At 32.6% G+C, this 25,506-nt stretch overlaps 1 protein-coding gene across 12 annotated transcripts in view; it reads right to left on the reverse strand.

Moving 5' to 3' along the window:
• Window positions 1-25,506, reverse strand: part of KMT2C (lysine methyltransferase 2C) — a 337,243-nt gene that overhangs the window by 89,684 nt on the left and 222,053 nt on the right. For 10 of the 12 annotated variants that reach the window (XM_056799936.1, XM_056799945.1, XM_056799943.1 and 7 more), the window contains 7 exons: window positions 24,719-24,883; window positions 18,995-19,104; window positions 18,357-18,422; window positions 16,676-16,888; window positions 13,799-13,927; window positions 10,641-10,760; window positions 4,267-4,397 (listed from right to left, as the gene is read on the reverse strand). In XM_056799936.1, the coding sequence (XP_056655914.1) occupies window positions 4,267-4,397; window positions 10,641-10,760; window positions 13,799-13,927; window positions 16,676-16,888; window positions 18,357-18,422; window positions 18,995-19,104; window positions 24,719-24,883 (934 nt within the window). The remainder of the gene's footprint in view (window positions 1-4,266; window positions 4,398-10,640; window positions 10,761-13,798; window positions 13,928-16,675; window positions 16,889-18,356; window positions 18,423-18,994; window positions 19,105-24,718; window positions 24,884-25,506) is intronic. The other 2 variants (XM_056799944.1, XM_056799939.1) reach the window with 1 other exon arrangement.

Below are 25,506 nucleotides of genomic sequence, written 5' to 3' on the forward strand. Positions count from 1 at the left end.
GAGTGGCAAGAGGATGAGGATACATTCAATGGTAATAAGAAAGTTGCAGAGAGAAGAGGGCTGAGGAAGGAGGAGTTCCATATTGGATATGTTGAATGTGAGATGTCTGTGGGACATCCAAAGGGTATATAAGGTATTTGAGGGTAAAGAATAAAGAGCACAAGAGTGAGATTACAAACACTGGCCTCTACCTACATGTGCATCTCTTATGTGCATACAAATTAATTCACGAAGTAAGATACTATATAAATGGATAAGAGAGGAACACATAGAAGCAAGCTTCGAGAAATATTCAGTATGATCCAAGTAAAAATCTGCTTAAGGAGATAAGAGTTGTCAAATATTTTTATTGCACTTTTGTATCTATATTTACATTATGCCCAAATGTTCTACCACTTGCTTCCCAAACTGTAATTCTTGGATTTATTTCATCTGAATATATCTTCTAATAAATCATACTCCTTCACCTATTTATGGTCTTCTTTTAAATAAAAGATACTTTAGCAACAGATATATTTCATTTGTGAGTCTCATCACACTAAGACTTAGTGTCAATTATGTGCTTGGATTTTTTTTTCCTTGTAGGGCACAGAATAGTGCTTATTTGCTATACACCTTTGTGTATGAACATCAGAGGTTAAGACTTTACTGCTGATTTGTTAGATTTTTGTCTGAAACAAAGATTAAAAATGACCTATGTAGGAAAACCTGAGTCTATCTGAAAGACCTGCAGTTATTTATAATTTAGGAGGGAACTATGTAAAAGGAATCTTTTTTTTTTTAAGAAAATATTTTTAACTAAATGAAACGTATTTATATTCCAAATGTCTATAAATGTGGCACATAGCAGACACTTAAAAATCCTTTATTACTTAACAATACTCTCTAGATTCTTTTACACAGAACCATTTATTCCACTTGAATCACAGCTGCAAGGGGGCAGTAGTCATTAGTTTTGACAAGCCACCGGAGAGTCTCCATCATGGATCGATGCATGAGCATAGGACATAGAGATCAGTTATTTGGCTGGGACAGAAAGACAAAGAATGAGTAATCTCTCAAGGGAGTTTCACAGACTGCTCTTTTGCCCCTTCCTTATATATTAAAGAAGTGAAAAACCTTTGCTCTTGGTTCTTTAGACAGTTCTATCAGGGATGATTACTAGTGCAAATTTGCTAGATCACCTTTCAAAACTGGAGCCTTCTAAAGAAGAAGGCAGTGAGAACTATAAACCAAAAAACATAAAAATGCCTACATTAACTAGAAACAATTGGTTACCTTCCTAAGAGCATATCTGGATTTGCAGTGTGTAATCACACCCTCTAACAAATAAAACATTGGCATCATGGGGAAAAAAAAGGCTAAAAGGGGAAAAAAAACACAAAGAGAAATTAACAGTAGATCCAAGACGATTTCTTCAAGTCACAGATTAAAGTATTTTCCAATGAAAATAGGAAAAGGAAGAAAAAAGCAAAAAAGTAGTTCCTGTAGTTGAACCATTTTTTAAAAAGTATAACAATGAAAGGGTACCAAGGACAGAGATTTCCATTATCAAATACTTGAACATTATACAGGAGATTAATGGAAAATGATAAGCAGCAGCATCTCACAAGAGTCAACCAGATTAGTAAAAGGACAAAGTAGTATATAGAAATTTTGCTGTGATTAGACTTAGCCAAATATAATAGCATGTACATTTATGCATGAAACTTGGGAGGAAGACAAAACAAATTCATCAGCATTTTTACCAAAAACTATTATTCAGTGATGATAATGGAACACTTGGATTTTGGATTATCTGCATTGACTTGCTATATTATGAATTAAAAATGGCACAAAACCACAAGAATTAAAGAGCTGTATCTAATAAAGATATGAACCCTTCATCCTCCATTTAAAGAAGGAAGGAAGAGAGGAGAGGCAAACACATATTACATTTGCCATCCAAATGAACTCATTAAGGACTTTCTATGACTTCTTGACAAGATTCTGTTTGCACTTCTTTGCCTTCCCTAGTTGTCCTCATTTAGTATTTTGTGGGAACCTTTGCACTTCTTTTAAATTCATTTTACTTCCCCATCAATTACAGACTTTTCAGTTCCATTTTGGGTATTGTCCTCCATTACACTGCATGTTCCTTGAAGAAAGGGTCAATCTTGACCAGAAAGCTCTTAATATTTAATAACTTGTTTACAGACAGAAGAAATAACCAGAAGACATGAATACACTGAAAATATCAAGAGTGCACTAAAAAACAAAACAAAACAAAAAAATAAACATTAACTTCTCCCTAGGTGCCAGTTCCAGGGCAGAAGAGCACTAAGGGCTATTCAATTTTGGTTAAGTGATTTATCCCTGGTTACACAGCACCGGAAGTGTCAGAGTCTAAATTTGAACCCAGTACCTCCTATTTTTAGGCCTAGCTCTCCAACCACTGAGTCACCAAGGTGCCTCAAGAGGGCATTTTAAAGATCTCAGGATGAAGGGGAAATAATGAACTAAGTAATTAAAAATAATATTGTGACCAAAAAAAGCCACCAAAACACTGAACCTAAAAATTAACATATGATTGATTACCAATAAGTTTGGTACCAATGGATTTAACTAACTTTTGGAAATTTTCTAAGAAAATTATCTATTTAAGTGCAGAGTTAATTCTTGATGAAGACTGGAACAGAGAATATAAATTTTCACAAAAATTTTTCTAGGCCAGATATTTTGAATTATAGAAATGATTATAAGGAAACATCTTATATGTTCTCAAAGTGTTCTGTGGTGGTAATTCTAAGGTAGCATTTGACATTAGGGGGCAGCTGGGTAGCTCAGTGGATTGAGAGCCAGGCCTAGAGATAGGAGGTCCTAGGTTCAAATCTGGCCTCAGACACTTCCCAGCTGTGTGACCCTGGGCAAGTCACTTGACCCCCATTGCCTAGCCCTTACCACTCTTCTGCCTTGGAGCTAATACACAGTAGCGATTCCAAGACAAGTGATTGAAGATGGAAGATAAGGGTTTAAAAAAAGAAGCAGCAGCTGCAGCATTTGACAGAACAAAATTCATGCAGGTTATTTAAACATAATTCTACCCATTATAATAGGATACATCTTTATCCCAATTCTTCTACAAACAAATAAATTATGACATAATGGGTTTTGCTTAATTAACTAGAAAAAAAATTTCTCAAAGAACATTCCTAGCTGTATATTCAATTCAGATATACAAGAGGAAAGATTTTTTTAAAACCCTGAATTAAAATTTGTCTCCCACTTAAAATTTCAACTCAATAGCTCATCTCAGATACATGAAATATTTTAATTACCCCAATACTAAAATCAATTTTCAACTGTAAGAATTACATTGCTATGAATGAGTCACATGTACCATCAAAAGTGTTCAATAGCCCTGTCTAGAAAAGGAAGTCCTTAACTAATTTTATCAGATTGAAAAAATTTGTATAATAGGTTTATAACTGGGCCATTAGCAGTCACTTAGTTCAGTTACCAACTTTTACAAATTAATAAGTTGAGGCCCAAAGACTACATTACTTGCCCAAGATCACTAAAGTGTGAGCAATAAAGATGGGGCTGAAGCTCTTAGATTCCAGGGTACCTTCAACTATGCTAGAATACATTCCTATATCATTATGACCCATCAAGGAAAGTTTTGTCCACAGAACCTCTTTGGAAGAATAACACATTCACTAGATCTCGAAGGAAGATTACATTTTAAATTACTAAAAGTATGAAAATAGCCTATGAAAAGAAATAAACCGGTGCTTCATTATTACATAAAGGAAGAGAATGCATGAAAAGTACATATCAATAAGACTATTATACAAATTTCAACCTATTTTATATAGATATTAATAGACCAACAACACATAATAAATAAAACTCATTGTTTTCCAAAATAGTATCATAAGAATCACAGACTGAGAACTGAAAGTAGTCTTAGTGGTTATTCAGTCCATCTGTAACAAAATGATCATTGAATCATTAGGTCTTAAGAGCAAGAGATAAAAGGAAAATAATAAAAAAGCTAAAATAGAATTTAAAAATAACAAAAGACTGAAAGACCCCCAGTGTATTGGGTAATTAAATACCATGTGCAGGTTTCATAGAAGGACTTACAAAAAAAAAAAAATCCAAGAGAATGGGTCTTAATCTTCAGCAATGGAGATAATCATCTAATGAGATCATGAATCCGCTAAAGCCCTCTGAATAACAATTTTAATTTTTATGTAAATAACACCAACAGGGAAATATTACCTGCAGATATGCAGGAAAAGTTTCTTCAAGCTTATTTTTCCTTTTTCTGTATCTCTTCTTTATTTTCTCAGTGCTGTCAGAGATAGGAATAGATTCATCAACCAGAGTATCTGGTAACTGTTCATTCCAACCTAAAATAAAAAATACCACCATAACTAAAAATCATATAAAAGTCCAGAGAACATTTTCAAATTTTACAGCTTGCTGTGCTCATCCTTTAAAGACTCTTTTATGAAAAAATCTCAAGGAATTTCACAAATATACAAAGAAGCATGAATGCCACAGAAATATTTATTCGCTTACAATTTATTTATAGTAAGAGTAATTTGGAGGAACCTATTATTCATATCCATATTTTTAGCTTTCTTAAATATCAAAATAGAGAAAAACTAACAAAAATACAAATCTTAATGTTACATGTATAATTAATTGTCATTTCTAAAAGAGTTTTAAAAGTAACAGTTCATGGTGATATGTAAGGTGGGGGAAAAAAGGTTAAAAAAAATTCAACATTATCTTCTAAGTCAGCTTTTCTCACACCTAAAAATAACTAGAGGGCCAGTAAAAATGCCAGAATATAATAACCCCCTATCCCCAGCTATGAAGGCCTTTATTCTATGCATCCACATATGTTCCTTCTAACTTCTTTGCATTGTGAGAGCTCAGGGCATGAGGGAAAAAGAAAAAAGTCAGTCAATGAATGATATGAAAATTGTTTATTATTATAGCAAAATTATCCAATAAAGACAATCAAGAGATTATGTGATAGAATAAAGGTCTAAACGGGTTTTCTTCTATGTCTACCACCTTTAAAATTCTAAAATAATTCTTTCCCAAAAACTCAAGAAAATGACCAGCCCAGACGATGATTAAGGTTACAGTCCTTGGCATAGCTTCCTATAAGGTTCAAGGTAAGCTACCATGGATCTCAGGACAACCGAAAGCATAAAAGATCCTGCCCATATGAAATCTAGAAGACCATATCTTGCCCTGCTGAACAGACCAGTATTTCACTATGGCAGTCAGTGGGACCACATCAAATTGAGCTAAATGCTATATTCTTGGGAAATGACCTTCCTATTATATGGTTAAGTAAACATTTTTTTCTTGATTTTACTGTCTTCTTTCTTTCTAATACATAGCAATGGGTTATATTGGATGTCACCCACAACAGTGTACTATGTGCTAGGATTTTAAGTAAGTTCTCCTGATATATAAATAAAAAGTAAATTGAGTCTCTATCCCTAAGAGCTTATGTTCTAATTTTGAAAACCTATTTATAAATAGGCATATAAAATAAAAATACAGAAGAGATACAAGATGGCCTAAGAAAGGAAGGCATTAATGACTTGAACTAGGAAAACCTTGAAATTAGTTAACATTTGAGTTCAATTTTAAAACAAATCAAAGATTCCACTAAATGAGGTGAAGAGGAATTACATTTCAGATGGGGAGCTAGCCAGCAGCAATATGGAAATGAGATGAAAAATGGATGTATTAAAAACTCTTCATGATAACTAGACCAAAGAATACCTGGGGGACAAGGCAATAATAAATAAGAAAACTACAGGGCTGTGAGGTGATAGTGCTGATGGAGTACCAGGCATGGAATCATGATGACTCATCTTTTTATTTCAAATAAGGTGACACACAATTTGCTACTGTGTGACCTTGGGCAAGTCACATAACCCTGGTTTGCTTCATTTTTTTCATAGGTCAAATAAATAAGCTAGAGAAAGAAATGGTAAATCACGATAGTATCTTTGCCAAGAAAACCCTAAATGAGGTCCTGAAGCGTTAGACATGACTTGAGGAATTGCAGGCATTATGGTCTCTTCATATACTGCTCAATTGGTTGCCTAACTCCCTCCACCTATTCCCTTTCTTCCTCTTATTTTCCATCTCTTAAAAAAAATACCTAAAAAACTAGAAAGATAGAAAGCAGATTAAGTAGTAAAAAACTCTGTTTCCTAAACAGAAGCATTCCTATGTCCCCTTAGATTTTGTAGACAGGCAAGTGAATTTACTGACAGAGGAGGAGGCAGTATGTAGGTTTATATTGTACTGACTGGGTAAATGCTTATTTGCTTATATCATTTTAATTGGGCCCTGACTCAAGGACCTGTTATAGATTTATTTTTCCTTTACTTAGAATTTTTACATGTAAGACTTTGATAGTCTATATTTTCATCCAGAAATTATCTTTTTTTCTTTGGATTTTTCTGATGTCTTTTTAATTTATCTTGCCAATTGATTCATATACCTCATAACTCAGCCATGCATCCCTATTTGATCCCTGTGTTTTTCAATCACCCTCAAGGAGGGAATGTAAAAATATTATTATTTTAAATTGCAAAGTTTAAATTCCTCTTGAGAAGAATTTTAGGTTAAGAATACCTCTCCGAATCCAGAAACTGAATTGTTTGGAGAAGACACCATGAAGATGCCTCCAGACCACAAGCTGCATGAGAAGATCAAGAATGAACTTTGGGTGTGGTTGATTGAACATTTATTTGTATGTATACTTTCATGACAAAGGGTACTGCCCCTTAACTGGCTTTTTCTCAATGCATCTAGCAATTACTGGTTTTGTTTTTTTCCTCTTATCCTCAAATTATTGTAATCTTTAAGTTGATTATGTTTTCATGATCCTTTTTGGGGAAACATTTCCCAATAACAATCAAGGGGTGGATGTAAAAACGGAGATTTGAACCCCAGGCTTCAATCCCCAGAAGTCCTTGGCACTTCCCAGAATGCCCTATAATCTCACCTGAGATACCCACATGGGCAGAGAACAAAATTTGTATTTAAACTGACTGTACTGCCTATTTGGTCTCTCTTCTTCTCCTTCTAAGCACACACAGGGAAGTGTGTATGTGGCTATGAATGGGCTATGTGCCCTAGGCACATGATTTCTTATTTTGTATTTTCTTTATTCTTGATTTCTAATAATCTTTAATAAACCTCTAAAAATATAATACTTTTAGTAGAGAAACTAACTTAACTGTTACAACATCTGTAATTTAGGTTTATGTGGGTAGCTATCAGGAATAAAGATTAGTATATGGACAGGATTAAAAGTACAGACAAGAAAAAGGAGGCTATACTCTAGAAAGGAGATGATGAAGGCTTGATCAACCCTTGGTAAAAATGAGCATAGACAAAGAGAAAAATGTAAGGGACATTATGTAGGAAGAAACTACACAATTAAGAACTGGATATGGAGAATAAAACTAGCAAGTTGAGGATGATACAGAGTTCATCAATTTTGTGAGTCTTAATGATTAGAATGATGGAGACAGTATGGATCTAGAAAATGAAGAAGGAGAAACAGGGTCTATAAAGGAAAAAGATTTTCAGTACTCTTATAGAAATGCAAAATTTGAGATATTTAAAAATATCTTGTATATACTGCCTTAAAGGTAGTTGGCAAGCACTATAGAAAAGAACAGGTATATGGATCTTGGAATAATAAGTATAAAGATTAGAACTAAACTGGTAGGTATAAATTAAAATCCAAAGTAAGACAAAGGCCCAAGGAAACATAATTGAGGGGCACCCGATTATTCAAAATAATGAATACAGAGGAATTTATAGCAAAAGGGAATAAGAAAAAGCAGGGCAGGTAGGATGAGAAGCAAAAATCAGGTAAAAATATGATAAAGTATAAGAAGTATCTGGAAAACACACAGTTCATGCTATAGAAATGCTGTAAAAAAATTAAAAAAGACAAGGATAGAGATAATTATATGATATTTAGCAATCAAAAGTCAATGCTTCTCAAAAGATGCAAAAAATGCTTTTGACAAAATAAAATATTCACAAACACTAAAAACCCTACAAAGAAGAGGGAAAGAGAGACTATCATGAATAATCAACAACCTGAAACTAAAAGCAATCTTCATATACAACAGTGATACACTAGAATCTCATCCACTAATTAAGGGAGCAAAGCAGGAATGTATATTCCCACCACTACTATTTATTATAGTTTTATTATTAGCAACAGCAATAAAAGAAATAAAATGCATTAAAAAGTTAAAAGGAAAAAAACTAAGTCTTTTACTGATAATATGATGGCAAACTACAAAAAAACCTAGCAAAGGGGATAGGAGGTTTTGGGTTTAAATCTGGCCTCAGACAATTTCCTCACTACTCAGTCATCTGCCTTGAATAAAAGACATGGTACAGGGAAAACTAAAAAGTTTTAAAGTGTTGGTAATATGAAAGTAAAATTTTAATTCAGTATTATTCCATCTAACATCCTAATCTTAAAACATAAATCCAAGGACTCGGAAGATCTCCCTCATACTGACTTTTGCTTTTTCAAATATTTATCCCCTTGATCAATTATGATATTACAGAACATCAAACAGGCTATTATAATTCCAAATTACTTTTTTATGATTCTAATTCCTTTCCAAGTATTTCTTCACCTGGCTCAAATACCAGTCTCATTACTATAAAGTAATTAACCCATGGCAAATTTAAAGAATATATTTTAAGGATAAGCTAGATGAGGGATTTCCCTCACTACCAAAATGAGTTAATTTACATGAATTAGGAGAGAGTAGAAAACATGTTAGTATCTTCTCCATTTATTTAGAAATCAAACTTACTAAGGATTAAACAAGGCAGAAACAAGAAGAACTAAAGTTTACAACTTTGATACTATTTTTAAAAAATGTTCTTTAACATTTATTAGAATTTTGCAAAAAGTGTGTGAAAATCTCATTGCAAACATACATATAGATACAGAATTCTTCTAAGTGAGATGAGTCTAGGAACAAGGAAATCCTATATGCAAACTTAGCACTAGGCATCAGCTAGCTATACTGACTAGACAAAAATATAAAGTCAAATTTCCCTTGATGAATTTCACATTTCCTTTATTTTGCAAATGTTTTCTGAAAATTTATTATATAACAGATGCCACTCAAGAGGGCCCACTGCATAAGTGAAGACAAAAAAGACCAACTGCTCTAAATGAAGCTGTAATGTAAAAGGGGAATGATGTATACAAAAGCAAGTACAACACAAAGTATGTAAAATAGGCTGATATGCTACAATGCAAATGTTATTTAAATATAGAAGACGACTCAAGAGATTCCATTTAAAGTCAAAAGGGAAGGGTTAAAATAAGCATTTGTAAAATGACTACCATGCTAGGTACTGAGCTAAGCTCTTTTTATAAATACTATCTCCATTGCTTCTCAAAAATTCTCTTAAAAATAGGTCCAATTATTATCTCCTTTTTTTAACAAATGAGGAAACTGACTTCCCCAGGGTTACACAACTAATAAGTGTCAAAGCAAAATTTGAATTTAGTTCTTCTTGACCCCAGGCCCAGTATTCTATATACTGTGTCATAAGCTGTCTCCAGAGTCAAATTTCTGTAATACAGACAAACAGGCTTCATGCTTCCTTCCTTAACTATGTGTTTTTGCACAGATATTCCAATGTCTGGCATGCCTTCATCCTTAATTATCATAAAAATTCTACCTATTCTAAAGGTCATATTTTAGATATCAATTTCACCCATTGCTGCAGGCAATGTCCAGGCAGCAATCTGCTAATTCTCCTTTGAGAAATTATCTCTCTTCCCTTGTAACTCATAGCAGGTATATTCTTTCCATAAACATCCATCAGGTAGTTTCATACTATGTTCAATACTTGCCTACGAATAGCAACTTCACATCTAGTAAATGACTAGTAGCAGGAATCAAGCCTGGAGAGTTAAAGTCACTCCGTTATGTGCTCTCTGGAACCAAGTTGACTCTTCACCTCACTTTTTGTCAAGCCTTAGCTACCTGACCTTTGAAAGTAGTCAGCTTTATGCTCCCTGGGATAAAGAAACCTCACACTCACTGGCAACTTCCCTCCCCAGAATTCTACCTTCAGCTGAAGGACTGATTAAATCAACATTACGATTAATTATACAAAAGAAGCATTTTTCATATTAAACAACTTGTCATGTTAATGATTTCCCACCCTTCCCTAGCCACCATACCCAACAATAATCCACCTAATGCCTATGTGCATTAGGTAATGAATAAGTACCTATTATATTAATCACTATATAGAATTTGAAACAAACTGAGTAATTAATTCTTAGTCTTCATTATTTAAAAAGGACTATGTTTTATTTACCTTTATTTCTAACCTAATATCTAGTACACTGCTCATAACACACAGTATGTATGTTTCAATGGTAGTTGAATTCAACATGTCTTGCCTGTTAATCACTAATAACATGCATCCTGAAACAAGAAAAAAAAAAGGATTCTGAAGAACTTATAGAAAATGAGCTATAAAAAAACTTTAGGCTATAAAAACAATTATTACTAATGAGGATGAATGAAATCATTACACACCATCATCTCTGACAGGTAAATGTTCAGAAACAGAACCTGAAGAATCTTTTCTTGTCAAAGATCGTTTGGTTTTTCCTTGCCCAGTTCGACTTCTTTGGCGTACCATGAAGCCACCAATACCTGTAGGGAAGAAGGAAACAAAAAAGTGAACTCTTAAGAAGACTTACAATGAATCCCATTAAAATTAGTTTAGTAAGGAAAATAAATAATTTTTTAGTTTAGTCCTGTAATTAATAGTCCTTTATTATTATTTATTACAGTTCCTAACCTGGTCTAAATGAAATAAAATTACTGCAGGAAATGATTTTAATTTTACCAACCAATGCATTAGGACTCATGTTGTGCCTAACAAATCATACCAAAAGACAAATTAAAGACATAATTCATCTATGGGGAAAAAGGTTAAGAATTTTAAAGGAAAAAACTCAAAAACAGAAATGAAGACCAAATAGCATTACTAAAACTCATACTAAACCAAAAAGCAACAACCATCAGACAATTTTATATTAATTTAATAAATTCTTAAAAAGCTAATTGATAGAACAGGGTAGGGCTATGTCAAGAAACAATCTTCTGGGGGCAGCTGGGTAGCTCAGTGGATTGAAAGTCAGCCCCAGTGACAGGAGGTCCTAGGTTCAAATTTGACCTCAGACACTTCCCAACAGTGTGACCCTGGGCAAGTCACTTGACCCCCATTGCCTAGCCCTTACCACTCTGCTGCCTTGGAACCAACACATAGTATTGACTCCGAAAAGGAAGTATTGACTCCAAGACAGAAGGTAAGGGTTAAAAAACAAAAAAACAAAAACAAAAAAAACCAAAAAAACCACTTCCACTATTTTGATTAAGCCAGGATATCGATTTATTATATTACTAAAATCATTACACCCTAGATGATGAAAGTTGATAGGGAAACTGAAAAACATTGGGGTAGACCATCATCTCAAACTGTATTTCACAATATGCTCAATGTGGACATATGGCCTGATCATAAAGCTCACATCATTAAAAAGAACAGAGGAGGAAGGGCAAGATATATATCTTTAACAAAGAAAACTTTAGAGATGAGAGAACTGAATTCAGGCCCTGGCTCTGATTCATGACAATGATACAATTCTAGAAAAAACACTTTACCCTCAATGCTCCTGAAAACTTTGAAAAACTCTCTGAGACTTAAGAGATTCTGATCTACATTGCTAATGGGAGTTTCATCATAAGGACTATACCAATAAAAGTATCAGGTCCATTACAAAAACCCATAAAAAAAAGTCTTGTACCACATGGAAGGAAATCTATAAATTTATTAAATAAATTATATTACTTTTATACAGTCCTGGATTAAAACTGATATTGTGCATTCTGAAAAACAGAAGCCTATGTGCCCCCCAAAGGAGATTTTATAATCTTGTTTAACATTCAGTTTCCATCTAGGAAGTAATTCTTTAAATGCAATGGAGAAGACTTAAAGTAGGCTTTAAAAAACAACACTAAATTTTTAAAAAGAGAAGAATTAAATGATTCACTAAAATGTTACACTAACTGTGATTTAGAGAAGAGATTTGAGTTTTCTTTCCAAGATGTTCTAATGTATCCTCTATTTTCTAAACTAATTACTGAAAGACTGAGGACAAGATGAGCAAATAAATATAATGTAATATAATATAATGTTTTAATATATTATAATACAACAATATTATATTTTAAAACATATATTTAATAATATAATATTTAAAAAAGCTGAATACAAAAGTTACTCAAATAATTCTCTAAAAGTAAAAGATTCAGTACTCCATTCAACTCTGCTTCCATTCTTCCTGGAAAATTCAGGATCAATAGCAGTACTTTTCAATCGACTACTGATATAGGAAGATAAAGATTAGCAAAACCATGGAAAAAGAAGAGTAAATATCTCAACAAATCTGAAAATTTGAAACGACATTTTCTAAAAATGTAGCAAATCAAGGAGAAAAATTTTCATGATGAAATATGTAACTAAATCACAAGAGTTCTTATGAAGGTATTTTAAGTAAATTATAGCCTCATTATTTGATAAATAAACCTTATTAAATCTGCTAAAATATGATGAAATATACTGAAGACAATGTTTTTTTCAAAAGGCTTTGCTATTAAACAATTCTTTTTTTTCTTTCTTGAAGATCACTGAAACAATTTTATTCTTTTGACATGACATATGAACATTACTTTACATTACTGCATCACACAGAAATGTAGACTTCAAAATATATCATTAAAAATATAAACCAACTAGGTAGGCATGGTGGCACAAGTGAATGAAGCAAAAAATAGTGGGTCACTTAATCTTTTAATTTGTGAGCTAAAACAGAGCTGAAGCAAATTAAAAAGCTCAAGACAACTGATATAAATTAGTACCAAATACCAATGTGACTAGATTACAGTTCACTTGGAGGACTAAGAGGTGGAAAGCCAGCCTAGATCAAAATGGATGTAAGGGGGAAAAGGGGTTAAATTTGAAAAGGGTTGGACTAGATTATTTTAAGAGTGTGGTGGCCAGCAATTTAATTTATTCCAAGAGATTTATTTACAACTTACTTACAAAATGTAGAAAGAGTGAAATAAGAAAAATCAGAGAGAAGATAAGGTAAGCCTCTCCTGAGGTTAGTTTTTTTTTTCCAGAAAATCCAGCACTTAAGAGTCAGCTTTTCACTCTCCACGTGTCAGTTCAAAGGAAGAGGTTTTTAGAACAGCCTCACCAAGAATAGTCTTAGCTCCAGTCTCCATTTCCAAAGAATGAAGAACTCTCTAATAGGAACTGACAGCTCCTTTTAAAGATGCTTCTTTTGTGTCACTTCCTGTGTCCTCCCCTAATTTTATGTCTACCAATCACAGTTGAAACTTTGCTTCAAGGTTGCCCAGGGGCAGTTAGTTTAATTCTAATTTGTCATCCACTATTGCACATGTGGGTCACAGACCTCCTACTAAATAATTAAGTGAGATGTTTATACTTTTGGTGATAAGATCGAAAAATGGGCAGATCTCCATGCTCAACTTTTAAGTAGGGTGTTTACACTTTTGATGATTAAACCTAAAAATAGGCAGGGGTTACAATTTTAATCTTCAAAATCAAGGGAGACTTAATTTTAATCTTCACATGGAGTAAGGCATAAGGGATATTATACCTGGTCTATATGGTTTTCGTTTTCTTTTTTTGATTCCATCGGTTCCTTCTACACCCTTAGGGTCATCATCCACAGCTTCGCGCTCAGGACTAGAATCTGATTTCCCATCACAATCCATAAGATCACCTTCTAGAATAAATAAATTTAAATATTAAATTAGGGAGAAAATAAATGCCCTTTAACTATTCTAATTTTCATTCCTAAGTCTCAACCATAATATTTATTATAAGTAAAAAGGAACAAGGAGCAAAAGATAAGTGTTAGTTTAAAATGGAATTAAAAAATAATTTCCAAATTAATACAACTTGATCAGCATTCAAACCTAAATATGTAAGGAATAAGAAATGCTCAAAAAATGTACATTTATTTGCCCATGTGGGCCATGAATTATAGAAAATTACTGGTGATTTAATTCATTTGTGCTAAAAATATAATTTATGTTTTATGAAAAAGAAACCTTTCAAAAATACATCACAGTAATAAATGTATAACCAGTGGAATTGCTTGTCAACTCCGGGAAAGGGGAGGGAAGAATTTAGTGAGACAAGAATCATGAAACCATGGAAAATTTTTTAAAAAGGAAAAAAAAAATACATCACAGGGGACACCTAAGTAGCTCAGTAAATAGAAAGTCAGGCCTAGAGATAGGAGATCTTGAGTTGAAATCTGACTTCAGACACTTCCTAGCTGTCTGAGCCTGAGCAAGCCACTTAAACCCTTTGCCTAGACCTTACCACTTATTATGTCTTAGAACCAAGACTTAGTATTTACTCTAAGACAGAAGGTAAAGGTTTTTTTTTTTTTTAAGTATAAGAAACAGGTTCAAATGTAAATAAAAATTTCTTTATTTGGAATTTGCATTATCAATTTAGTTTGTATATCATGCACAACATTTTAAGTAATTATAAATACATTTTGGCTATCTTTAAATACAGTAAGGTATATTATTTAAAATAAGAAAAACACCTGGGGAGAAAAGCCATCTTTTCAAAATTAATTATCAAAATGCAAATAAAAAACACCCTAATTTAATCTAACAAAATGACAAGAAAATGGAAGCTTCAATAATTCAACTTGATATAAACATTAAAATAATTTTTCAAGCTGATTATGGTGAATAAAATCATATTTAAATCCATCTTAGAAACTTTATCTTAATGCATTAAAATAAAATGAATGAATATCTGTAGGCCCAAAAAATGCACAGTAGATACCCTCTAATTTTCATAATTCTATGCAATTTTAAGTTAAATAGACATTTTAATGAAACTAAGTATACAGATATTACTACATTTTGTATAGAAAAAAACAAAAATTATTTTATATGAAACATAGGGAAGAAATTATTTGTTTGTGTCTAAAATGACCATAGGGATATAAAATGTTCTTTATTTGCAGTTCTTTCCTGTTACTATGATAACTACCTAAATTGTTGAATAATGTCATATCCTTCATCATATCATTACCTAAAATGTCACTACCTCTTCATGTTTTACAGAAAAAATTGAGGTCATTCCACATGAGCTCTCTCTTCTCATGAACAGAAGAATGCATTAAAAATTCCATTCAGATAGAAAAACTACTTCTTAAATGATCTAACATTAAGAATGGTACACAGTTATTTAGAATGGAATTAAAATAAGCTATATGAAGTTAAGTTTGGTATGTTTGTTATTCCAGGAAATCGGAAAGCATTAAACTCAGCTATGTGGAAACAATGAACTGAAGTAAAATTGAAAATCATGGGTAGATGAGATAGCTGAGTGCCTCAGTGGATTGAAAGCCAGCCCCAAGAGACAGGAGATCCTAGGTTCAAATCTGGCCTCAGACACTTTCCAGCTGTGTGATCCTGAGCAAATCACTTAACCCTCATTGCCTAGCCCTTACCATTCTTCTGCCTTGGAACCAATTCATAATATTGATTCTAAGATAGAAAGTAAGGGGTTAAAATAAATAAATAAATGTTTTAGAAATGAAATGAAGGACAGACAAATAGCTGAATGAAAAGGATTTTTAAAATTATTCAAATATGCAAAAGCTAAAAAGAACAATGAATTACAAAATATGATTCATGATTTTATATTAATAAGCAAGAATATTTAGAAAAATGAAGAATTTATTTCATGCTCATAATGATTGGGCTCGTTAAAGTATCCTATCTTATGATCAACCAGGCTATGTATTTAAGTTATAGTAGACTAGGGATTGTGTTGTATTTATTAAAGTAAATGTCTATATTCTTTATTTTATTGGTTATATACACTTGCTTAATTTTTAAATTAAAATTTAAATCTGTACCTAGATCACATAGGTAAAAAAGAAATTCATAGAATTAAAGTGCATTCCTAAGTTCCCAAAGGGGAGAAAAATCATTACTTAGTAATATTAATGAAAATGTTTAGTAAGATCTTTATCTTGATTATATGCCCAAATGGCCAAGCAAATACTTTAGGTATAGGAAGTTGAGATGACTCTTTGGTATGCCTTAGTGGTAAAGATTATGTTCAACATGGTGTTAGAGGAAACACCACATACTACCAAAATTAACCAAACTGAAATCTAATGAACTACATTCAAATCCTCTGCATTTCCCCACCTGTGATCCTTAAAGATTTGGTGCTCCAGGGTGATTTCTCTAAAGAAGGTCTGTTCTAAGAGGATACCTTAAAGGAAAAGAACCTGAAAAGGGAAGGTCCAAGAATACCACTCACTTAGGAAAAAAAAAACCAGAGGTAGCAAATTAGACTTATTTAAGACAGCTTATTAATGGCCTTATCCTAGCCATATAAATATTTTTTAAATTCATGCTCTTAAATTATTAAACATCATACACATACATATTTCATTGAAAGAAAAAAAAACACAAAACATTATTACCTCTACTATCATCCATTTCACCATCCCTTGAATGCTCTGACTGGATGTCTGGGGGTGTTTGGAGAACAGCTACACTATTCTGGTTTATGATCTTTAGTTTCAACTTTGGTTTAGACCGCTTTTTTCTTGGAACTGTAACAGTAAGGCTCTGTAATTGAGACATTCCTGATTCGGTCAAACAAACTCCATCCTGTGTGTAGGTCTTCGGGGGATCTAAAAATTATATTGCCCATTAAGGAAATAAAAAAGATTTATAGTTTACTGTCAATATCATATAATTTTTAAAATACATGCTAACAAAAGAATTTTTCTAAATTCTAAACACAAATTAAGGAATCCAAATTTTAAAAGACATACATATGAATATGGAAGAACAAATAAATATACTTCCTAGAAAAAAATAATTAAATGGTAGCAAAAGAAGACAAAAGGAAGGTTGTGACACTTAAAATTTACTTTTAATAATTTAAATTTTTTTTTCTTTTTATTATGTTTTACATAATGACAACAATATAGGTATTCTCCTGCGATAAGTATCACTTATTTAATTTTCCAGCGAGGAGTTTTGTGTAAGAAGAACAAAATAAGGAAAAACATGCTCGTGGAATGTGAAAAATTATATAGCTTCCAAGAGAAAAAAGCTACCAAGTCCAACAGTATTTTCCAGATATGTTACACACATAGAAAACAGTATTCATGGCCAATTTCCATTCAAATAAAAACTTACAAAATAAGGCACACTGAAATGCTAATACAGAATGACTTAAATTAAACATGAATAAGTTTATTACACATAGGTATTTCTGTAAATAATGAAGTGAAATGTATCAAAAGCAATTGCTTAATGAAATAAATGTCCTTTGTTAACCACAAATATTTTCTAAGCTGAAGACATCATAAAAAGAGAGGACAGAGTAATAACTCTCATGCTCTCTTTAATGATATTGACAAATATCAAAAGAAAATATAAAATTTTATCTCCTAAATCATTATGGTTTATTGAAGAGCAAAAGTTAGAAGCACAGCAGGAATAATATAAAATGACTTTTAAATGTAGCTAAATATAAATTAAGTGTATTTGGCAGCTTGCAATCATTAATATCAATAGCTCACTGTTATAAGAATTCCCACAAATGTAAAGGTTACAAACACACCTTAGAAATTATGCTTCATCAGCTGGATCTCAATATATCTTCAGAGATGCTAAGAGACTCAGGTGCTTCAAAAGTATTTATTTTGGATATTTTAATTAAAAATAATGAAGTCTTATATCCAGACTATAATTTAAAGTATGAAAAAATCATTCTGAGGATAGCAACAATGTTGCCAAATCGCTCCATTTTAAACTACTGTCTAATGTCTAAAATGATAACCAGAGTAGTAAGCCTCTTATATATATTATACCAAAATAAAAGGGAAAAACATGAAAGAATTTAAGAAAAGTACAAACACAAACAAAAAAGCCAAGGACACATATAAAAAGTATACCTATCATGCAACACATAAAACTTTGGCAATATGCAAAATAACACATAGTTGCTCTTCCATTATTTAAATAAATTCAAAATATTAAATGATGTAGAATACTACATAAACATTCCACAATTTTAAAAAATTACAAAAAGAAAACAAGTGAACATAACTTCAAAAGGACAATTAAGTTAAGAATTAAAAGTTTTACCTAGCTCTTTTACTTTTGTAACAATTTGTGCTACAACTGATGATTCACAGCAGTCTGAGGAAGGCACTAAAATGAAAAAAAAAATAAATTTAATTTACTTAATATTAAATAGATGCAAAGTACCACAAAATGTATGTTCTTTTTCCCCACTAATAGACAGTATTATCATCAAGGATGTTAAAAGGGTTATTTTTCATAATAGTTTTCAGAAAAAAAAAAAAACAGGAAGATTCTCTATATTAGTAAGGTAACAACTGAAAGGGAAGATAAAGAACCAAGAGGAAAATAATGAGAATGGTTGGTAATAAGAAAAGGATTTGGGGATTTTCTCCAAATTGGTTTAAATTGTCATAGTTGTTCTCTGAAAAGATGGAAATATATGTGTTCGATATTCCTCTTGTACATGAATCATGACTTGGGTTTCTCATAAAGTAAGGATGAATCAATTCTTCTCCAGAAAGCTATGAATGTAACATCTATTTTCTTCACAATGTAAAAAGGTTTAATCAAATATATCTCTATGAAAAGAAAAACTGAAGAGGACATATTACACCCCCCAAAAATGCCCTAAGTAAATGAAAGAACAAATCAGTTCAACTAAAGTTTAACAAATTTTTTATGAATAAATTTTCTCTTACCGTTTGCTGTAGGTATATAGGGTCTGCACATAGTACAATCAAACCCAATATCAGCTACATTTTCTACTTCATCCTCAGTATTTAAATTCTGGCAGACTGCATGCATCCACCTAAACAAGAGGATATATGTTTAAAATACTAAATGATGTGGAATACTACATAAACACTCCACATTTTAAAAAATTATAAAAAGAAAACATTTAAAACTCGGTAGTTGAACACTATGTAACTATAAGAAAAAGGTAAAAGGGGAAAGATGGAGAACAATTTCTATGACTTCATATTAAATTTACAATGTATTATATTCTTTTCACAGCACTGAAGTTAATCTCACTTAACCCAGTTGGCATTTTCTCTCTTCCTTGACGTATAAATAATATATACTGCTATACTTCTCTTGGTACATGCAATTTACAATTATTCCTCATTATTTTCACTTTCATCGCTTCTTACATTAAGTTAAGCTTGAGTTCTTTATCAAACCTTGAACATAGAAAATGTAATTCCAGAAAAGAGAAATGAAATAAAATCATTAAAACTATGAAAAAGTGAAATGAAGAATCAAGGTTGAGAGCTACTTCCCATTGAAGTTAAGCAGGAAAAAAATTGAATGACAAAATGTTGATATGTTAAAATAACAAATTTCTATGAATGCATGGTATGGACAAATATCCTACAAAGGTATCTGCTAAAGACATAAAGGCAGAGCAGTGGATAGACCTAAGGCTTTTATTTAGGAACACCTGAACTGAAATCCAGCCCTAGAAAGTCTCTTTATCTGCAAAATGAAAATAATAACAGTATAAATCTTACTATAGTTAGAGTGCTGGGCAAACAATGACTGCTATATTTTAGCTACCATTATCATTTTCTGAAAGCTAACTTCAATAACACTAGCTGTGTGACTATGCCCCAGTTTCATGTTCTCTGTTTGGGGATAATAAAAGCATCAATTACTCTGTGTTAGTGTGAGGATAAAACGTGACATGTGTAAAACCCTTCACAAACCTTAAGAGTATTCTATAAATGCTAGAAAGCTGCAAATGCTCCTAGCTCTGAGATTCTGTTAGTGTAAATAAAAATACAATGCTAGAAATTAGAATTAAGTTAGTGAGAATATAATTTCAATGTTTTTAGTTTCCATGAAGAACTATTAAAAAGTGACTATGCTAATTAGTTTCTTAATAATGAGACATCATTACATCCTTAGTATATCTCTAACTTGGTCATAATAAAGGATTTCTCAGATTTCTTTTCCCAATTCTTTAGACTCCATTCAGCATAACCAGAAAATGGTCAGAAACAAAAGAGATTATGAAATGAGAATTAAAAAGAAAGAAAAACAGAACATCTGAGTGGGACCTGAGGAAGGAAAGAGAAGATGCAAGGGAGTAAAAGTGAAAAAAGCACCCAACTAGGAGACTGAGCACACTTTCTCTCTGAACACACATTCCTTCTTTATAAATAGCAGAGAATGCCCATCAATTGGGGGACCAGCCAAACAAGTCTGTGGTACGTGACTGTGACAGAAGGCTTTTTGCTCTAAGATATTATCAGTAGGATGGTTTCAGAAAAACATAAGAATTCTTATATAAACTGATGTGGAGTGATCTGAGCAAAATCAGGAGAGCCAGTCGACAACAATATTATAAAGAAGATCAATTGTGAAACACTTAGCTACTCTGATAAGGACAATCCTCTAAGAAATTTCTACAGGATCCATGATGAGATCTACCTCCAAAAAGAGCATGAACTTATAATGGCCACTGAAGAATTAAAACATTTTTTCCCTGATTTTTGTTTTTTTTTTCTGTTCCACTTTCTTCTCTGTGACATAAATTATACAGAAATTGGGTTTACATGACTTTACATGCAAAATCAGTATCAAATTGCTTGCCTTCCCAAAGGAGACAAGAGTGAAGGAGAAAATTTGGAACTGGAATTTAAAAGAAATAAACACATTAGGGGCAGCTGGGTAGCTCAGTGGATTGAGAGCCAGGCCTAGAGACAGGAGGTCATAGGTTCAAATCTGGCCTCAGACACTTCCCAGCTGTGTGAGCTTGGGCAAGTCACAGGACCCCCCATTGCCTAGCCCTTACCATTCTTCTGCCTTGGAACCAATACACAATATTGACTCCAAGACAGAAGATAAGGGTTTAAGAATAAAAATAAAAATAAACACATCACTTGTTTTGTTAAAGAAAACTTGAACAACAACAACAACAACAAAAAGCAAAAATATATAGTGAAATATAACGTCTCAGTCTGAATTCAGAATCCATCAGTTCTTTCTCTGAAAGTGAACAGAATTTTTCCAACATGAGTCATTGAGGATTTTCTTGGATCACTATATTGCTCTAAATAGCCACACACCATTGATAAATGTCATCATATAATCATGGTATTACTATGCACAATGTTATCCTGGTTTTGCTCACTTCGTTTTGCATCAATTCATGTAGGGCTTTCCAAGCTTTTCTTAAATCATCCTTCTCAAAATTGTTTATGGCATAGAAGTATTCCATTACAATCATATACCACAACTTATTCAACCAATTGATGGACATCCCCATAGTTTCAAATTCTTTGCTATCACAAAGAGAGCTGCTATACATATTTTTGTAAAAACAAGTCCTTTCTTCCCTTTTAAAAACTGCTTTGGGAAACAAAAACCTAGTGTTGCTATTGCTGGATCCAATGACGTGCAGTTTTATAGTCTTTTGGGCATAGTTCCAAATAACTCTCCACAATGTTTGGATCAGATAAAAACTCAATTTTCAACATCTCATTTGGCATTTCCTATTTTCCTTTTCTGTTAATTAGCCAACCTTATAGTTGTATGATGTTACTTTAATGATATTTTAAATTGCATTTCTCTAATCAAGAGTGATTTGGAGCATTTTGTCAGGTGATTATATATAGCCTTTGAATTCCTAATCTGAAAACTGCCCATTCATATCCTTTGATCATTTAGCAATTGGGGAATGATTTTATTCTTATACATTATTTAGAAAAAGATTATATAGTTTACAATTAATTTTTAGTCATTCTGCTCAACATTGTTGAATGTAATTTTTATTCTATTATGATCTGAAAAGGACACATTTAACATTTCTGCTTTTTTACATTTGGTTGTGAGGTTTTTATGCCCTATTATATGGTCACTTATTGTGAAGGTGGCATATATTGCTAATTAAACAAGATATTTCTATTTTTTATTTTTCTCAAGAGATCTTTCATATCTAATTTTTCTAAATTTCTATTTACTTCTTTAATGTTTCTTATATATCGATTGAATTTATCTACTTCTGAGAATGGAATAGTGAGGTCTCAAACTAGTAAAGTTCTACTATTTCAAGAATTTCAAGAAAGATGATATGCAATTTGGAGAATATATCTTTATTTAATCTTGATGATTTCATTGTCTATGGTGCCTTTGATCAAGATGTAATTTTGAAAACTTCATCTTTTTAATTAGATTTTTAGATAATTGCCACCCCTCCCTTTCTTTTTGTTTTGTTTTTTAATTACGACTGAAGCAATGCTCTAGCCCCTTACTGTTAATTCATATATGTCTTTGGGCTTTCAATGGGTTTCTTACATATAGTGTGGAATTTGGGGATTTAATCAACTCTCCTATCCTTATGAGTGTTCATCCCATTCAGTTATGATTTTCTTTTAAAATAAAATCCTTACCTTCTGTCTTAGAATCAAAACTGTATATTGACTCCAAGGCAGAAGAGTATTAAGGGCTAGGCAATGGAGGTTAAGTGACTTGCCCAGGGTCACACAACTGGTTAGTGTCTGAGACCAAATTTGAACCTAGGACCCCCCATCTATAGATCTGGATCCCAATCAACTGAGCTACCCAACTGCATTCTAATCAGTAGATTATTTCAATTTCTATTTTAACCTTAGAGACTTTGGGGAAGTTTTTGCTGATAATTTTTTTATGACACCCAGGCTATTTTTTGTACCACAGGTTTTAGGTATTCTGATGGTCCTTAAATTGTCTCTCCTGTATCTATTTTCCAGGTCAGCTTTTATTCAGGTATTTCAGATTTTTTTTCTATTTTTTTCCATTCTTTTGATTTTTACTTTTTGTTTCCTGATGTCTCATAAAGTCATTAGTTTCCATTTGTTCAGTTCTAATTTTTAGGTAGTTATTTTATTCCTTGAGTTTTTGTGTTTCCTTTTCAATTTGGTCCATTCAAGTTTATAAGCAAATGTTGCCTTCAGTTGTTTGGGAGGCGTGTGGCCTTCTCCTTTCCATTTGGACCACTAGTTTTGGGAATGTAGTTTCTTCAGTGCTTTTTTTTGGCCTCCATTTCTAGTTAGCCCATTCAAGTTCTTAGGGAGTTGTTTTCTTCCAACTTCTTGAGACTTTCTATCATTTTTAAAATTATTTGATTTTTGAAAAACTTTTCCCCAGTTTCGTCCAAGAGTTCTATTGGACCTTGACTTTCTACCTCACTTTCTTTAGGGGCTTCACAGATTTCCTTTTTGCCATTATAGTTCTCTTCTGAGTTTATATGTTAATGTACTCTGTTATTAAAAGTTCTTTGGTTAGGTTTTTCCATTTATCTTTTGTTAATTTTCCAAATTATTTCCCTCCTTCATTATCTTGTCTATCCGTTAAGGCTCTACTACCTGGTAAGATACAGGAAGCACTGTTCCAAGGTTGAAGTAGAACCTTCCCTGGTGTTTCATGTAGGCCTGGCCATCTTTGGATTCTTCAGTATGCACTTTAGGGGACACTCCAGCTAGCTTCTAGTGGAAAGATTTACAGCTATTTTATCCAGCTGGATCCTGCTCTCCCTCATGTAGGTTTCCCTTTGTTGCCTGTGCTGGCCTGTTCTCAAGTCTGCTTTTGTTGTCAGAGGTCATGTGGGATATTCCCAGCTCAATTGTTTTTTTTGCCTCAGGCTACTTGGCTGGGTTTAGGGCTACTCCCTATTTTATTGCCTTGGGTGACTTGAAAACAGATAAGGCTAGAAGTGAACTATTCTCTCAAGAGATTCTCTGACTAAGGCAATGAGAGCATGTTGGGTTGCCCCCTTCTCTGCTCTTTTGTTATCTTATACCACATGGTAGCAGGTGAGTCTGTTATTGCCCCTGATGCCACATTCATTGAGCTACTCTCCTCATGCCAGTGTACCTTTGGAGGGATTAGGTGAAGTAAGCATACCTAACTCCACTATTTTATTTCCTATCAGGAAACTATCTGTAAAATATTTATTTAGCACAGTATGTGGCACATAGTAGGGACTTTATAAAATCCAACTAAAAAGTTCCTACACATGTTGTCCTATCATTTCTAAGAGATTTAATTGTTAATTTAATATTTGTCTTTTCATTTGATTTCTCTTAAAATTCTTTTGCACATTATTTCTTGATTATAGTTGAAAGTTTTTTGTCTATTCATTACTTCAGATTTAATATCTTTTCTAAAAGATTTATCCCTTTAAGGGAATTTATTACCTTTTCCCGTCTTTTTCCTTTAACTGTTTTTCATGACAGCATTTTTATTTGTTTGAAAATGATGATAGATACGAAGGCTTCTACAGAACAACTCCATTACTGTGTCAGAAATGCCCTGACATAATATTAAGGGTTCATCAATTATGGATTTAATACTCCAGAATGGTCATTTTATTGGAACACTGGGGAAAATAAGATTAAAAAAGAAAATAGGAAAAATGAATTTGAAAAGAAAATATTTACCTATCACACTGTCTGCATTGCAGAATAAGATCCTCTTCTCTATAATTTCGACAGCAGACAGGACAGATAGATAAACTTGCACATGGGGCACACTGTGTATAATTGTTTTGCCATTCACATCGTGGACCTGGAGATGTTGCTCCACAATGTCTGCACCAAACACACCTGCAGCAAAAACATAAGTGATTCCAAATTTGTTCCCTAGTTTATGGATTTTCTCAGATTTTCAAGAATTAATTTGAATCTAAATTGTGCAGTTGAGTTTTCTAAATTGGAGAAAATAGAAAAGGTCAGCAAACCAGTTTAATGCTTGAGTTATGGGAAATGCTCCATGTATTAGCACCAAAATACTGTGTTTGGATAATTGCATAGCTTTATTAATCCCAAGCTGCACAAAGACCCATATTTTTTAAACACCTACTCTTTTCCAGTGATGCTATATGATTAGAAATTATTGTGTACCACAATCAACCCAAAGATTAATAGGTTATAGGAAAAAATGCAAGATAATCAAAAATAAGTGGAAACATATTACTATTCTGCAAAGTAGTTCATAAAAAGTCAGAAAATGTATTGATACCAAAAGGATGGCCAATGATATAACATAAAAAATACTAAAATGATAGTGTAGTGGTAGTCTCTCAGTGACCGAGAATGACAATTGTCTTTGTGCAGTTTCATCTACGGTGTACCCTAATGTGGCTTTGGAGTCCAAACGCTGAGGCGCAGAGTTTATGGCACATGGGGCATGGGACGCCAGTTGTTACGGGAGGTGCGGTTGTGGCCTG

The sequence above is a fragment of the Monodelphis domestica genome, chromosome 5 (assembly GCF_027887165.1).
Source record: "Monodelphis domestica isolate mMonDom1 chromosome 5, mMonDom1.pri, whole genome shotgun sequence".
In the NCBI taxonomy this organism is placed as follows: domain Eukaryota; kingdom Metazoa; phylum Chordata; class Mammalia; order Didelphimorphia; family Didelphidae; genus Monodelphis; species Monodelphis domestica.